The sequence below is a fragment of the Lolium rigidum genome, chromosome 4, assembly GCF_022539505.1.
Source record: "Lolium rigidum isolate FL_2022 chromosome 4, APGP_CSIRO_Lrig_0.1, whole genome shotgun sequence".
Taxonomy (NCBI): Eukaryota; Viridiplantae; Streptophyta; class Magnoliopsida; order Poales; family Poaceae; genus Lolium; species Lolium rigidum.
Window position 1 is genome coordinate 185394045 of NC_061511.1, and position 2398 is coordinate 185396442.

The window sequence follows — 2398 nt, forward strand, 5'->3', positions numbered from 1 at the left end:
ATAATTTCCATCTTATTCCGACTGTTTTTATGTTTTAATGTGTGCAGAAAATAATATATATATATACATTCTAATGTACACATGCTATTTTTTTTACATATACACAAGTTTATATTGTCCAAACTCAACAAACCATGAAATTCCATAGTTTGTACACATCCAAACATGAATTAGAATTGGGTCTACCTTTGATTCCAACAAATTCCAAGCGCACCCAAAAATAACAGAACTTTGATTGGAGCTAATTCATTTCCATTTTGGTTTTGAAATTTCCAGACTAATTTAATTTCAGATCTAATTAACTACAGTACATCCAAACATATCTCAGAAAAACTTAGCACTAGTATTATTCATTCTTGGACTCTCACTAGCTGATCAGGGGGAACTGAAAATTCCTTGCATCATCAGCAAGATATACAGCAACCATCACGTGCAATCAACCGGGTTTGAAAATAGAAAATAACTAAATTACGCAGTTTCGACGAGTTGTTTTGTGTTGTTTGTCATTTCATGACGAGCCCATACCAAGCCATGCATGCACACCGACAGCATTGCACGACTAGCACAGCTAAGCTACGCGACGCACGCCGTGGCGGCGGCGGCGCCGCCATTGCCTAGCCGCTTAACGAAGCGGCCCTTCATCCGCGGCCGCTTCTCGGCGTTGAGCTTGCGCACCTCGTACCGGATCTTCTTGGAGAAGAGCCGCGTCCGGCGCTTCTCCCGGTACCGTGACACCCGAGCCTCCCTGCCGCCGTCGCCCATCCTCAGCCTCGGCGTTGTGCCCAGCCCCTCCCCGCCATAGCCGACACCTCCTCCTCCCATCATCCAGGCGCCTGCCTGTAACGAGTAGTCGTCGTGTGGCCAGCAGTCCTCGAGCTTGACGTCCGGCCTCTCACCGTCGGCGAATGGCGAGCTCTCCCACTTCTCGATGATCGCCTCGTAGTTCAGGTTGAGCGCGAGGCTCTTCGGAAACTGCTGCCCGTCGCTGCTTCCCGCGTTCTCGTCGGGCGTCGCCGCCTGAGGCGAGCAGTAGTCGAAGTCGAGGTCGAACATGTCGCCGGACACGTCCAGCTCCTGCTCGAGGCCGCACGCAAGCATGCATCTCGCCTCGCCGTCGGCCTCCAGCTTGACGCTCGCGTCCGTGGGGTCGATGAGCCCCAATGCCTCCATGCAGAACGGCTCCTCCTCGCCGCCGTCGTCCATGCCCGGGCGCCCGAGCAGGGCCTCCATGTCGGCGGCGAACTCCATGAGCTCCGCGTCCGTGGGGCCGAAGCTGACGAGGCCGTCCACGGGCAGAAACTCAGCCGGCACAGGAGACAGCGTCGCCGCGGCCAAGTTCTCCACGACGGCGCCGCCTTCCTCACCGCAGCACGACGCGACGGCCGACTTCTCTTCCTCGGCAGACGGCGACGAGCAGAGCTCCGCGAGAGCGTGGTCGAATACGGGCACGCGGTGGTACAGCAGCTCCGCCTCCTCGTCGGTCTCCCCGCCGCACTTCTGCCCCTCCGGCGACTCCCCGCCGGATGACGCGTCCGGGACGACGAGCCGCCTCGAGAGGAGCAGCCCGACGCTCTTGGCCTGCGAGCGCGGGGTCCGCGCCTTGCGCTTGATCCACGCCGGCACGACCTCCTCGCCCCGGCGCTTCTCCCGCGGGGGCGGGGCCGACGCTCCGGCATCCTGCTGCGGGAGCAGCGGCGGCGACGTGGGCCGCAGGCGCACCCGCTCGTGCCTCCGCGCCAGCGGGTTCGCGGAGTGCACCGACGTGTCGCAGCCCTGGCACAGGAACGCGTCGTCGGCGGCGCAGTACCACCTCGCCCGCCGCCGCAGGCACCCGTCGCACGCCCGCGCCGCCTTGATCCCCATCGCGCCGTCTGCCGCCGCCTTCGCCGAGCTGCTCATCAAAGCAAAGCAGCTAGCGCACCACCACCCTAGGTAGCTAGCTAATTTCGCTTCACCGTCGTCGTGTCCGTCTGTACAATGACTCTGTGTTTAGGTCTGCACTGTTGAAGAGGCCAAAATATATTTGCGGCGAAAATATCGCGGGCTTTAGGTTTATAGCAGCGGGTAGGGGCGGACGTGGGCCCGGCCCGTACGCTTTTATCCGTAGGCCCGCGCGGGGTGTACTTTGCACTTTTGGTGCGTCCGTCGGGCACACCCTCAGGCCTTATCTGCGACGTGATTGGCCGCTGCGTAATACCGATCCAAGGAGAAAGCCTGTGATTGGCTGCTGCTGGATTTTTGGTGGGGCCGTTTCCGTTTGGCTAGGCGACGCTTGGCCCTTTTCGGTAGCTTGCTACGTCGCTGCCAGTGGGACCGGCTAGGGCAGATGCTGAATAAGTCATTCTCGGACTGACTAGTCTTCCTTCTATTCTACCGAACTCACTGCAAAAGTTGCATG

At 58.8% G+C, this 2398-nt stretch overlaps 1 protein-coding gene across 1 annotated transcript; it reads right to left on the reverse strand.

Annotated features, from left to right (window-relative positions):
* Positions 1 to 217: 217 nt before the first annotated feature.
* Positions 218 to 2005, reverse strand: LOC124646888 (zinc finger protein CONSTANS-LIKE 16-like). Its single transcript, XM_047186931.1, has one exon. The coding sequence runs from the start codon at positions 1897 to 1899 to the stop codon at positions 574 to 576; it is 1326 nt and encodes a 441-aa protein (XP_047042887.1). The 5' UTR covers positions 1900 to 2005; the 3' UTR covers positions 218 to 573.
* Between the last annotated feature and the right edge of the window lie 393 nt (positions 2006 to 2398).

Coding starts and splice junctions, on each gene's coding strand:
- LOC124646888 (XM_047186931.1), bottom strand. CDS start 1,899: ATGAGCAGCTCGGCGAAGGCGGCGGCAGACGGCGCGATGGGGATCAAG.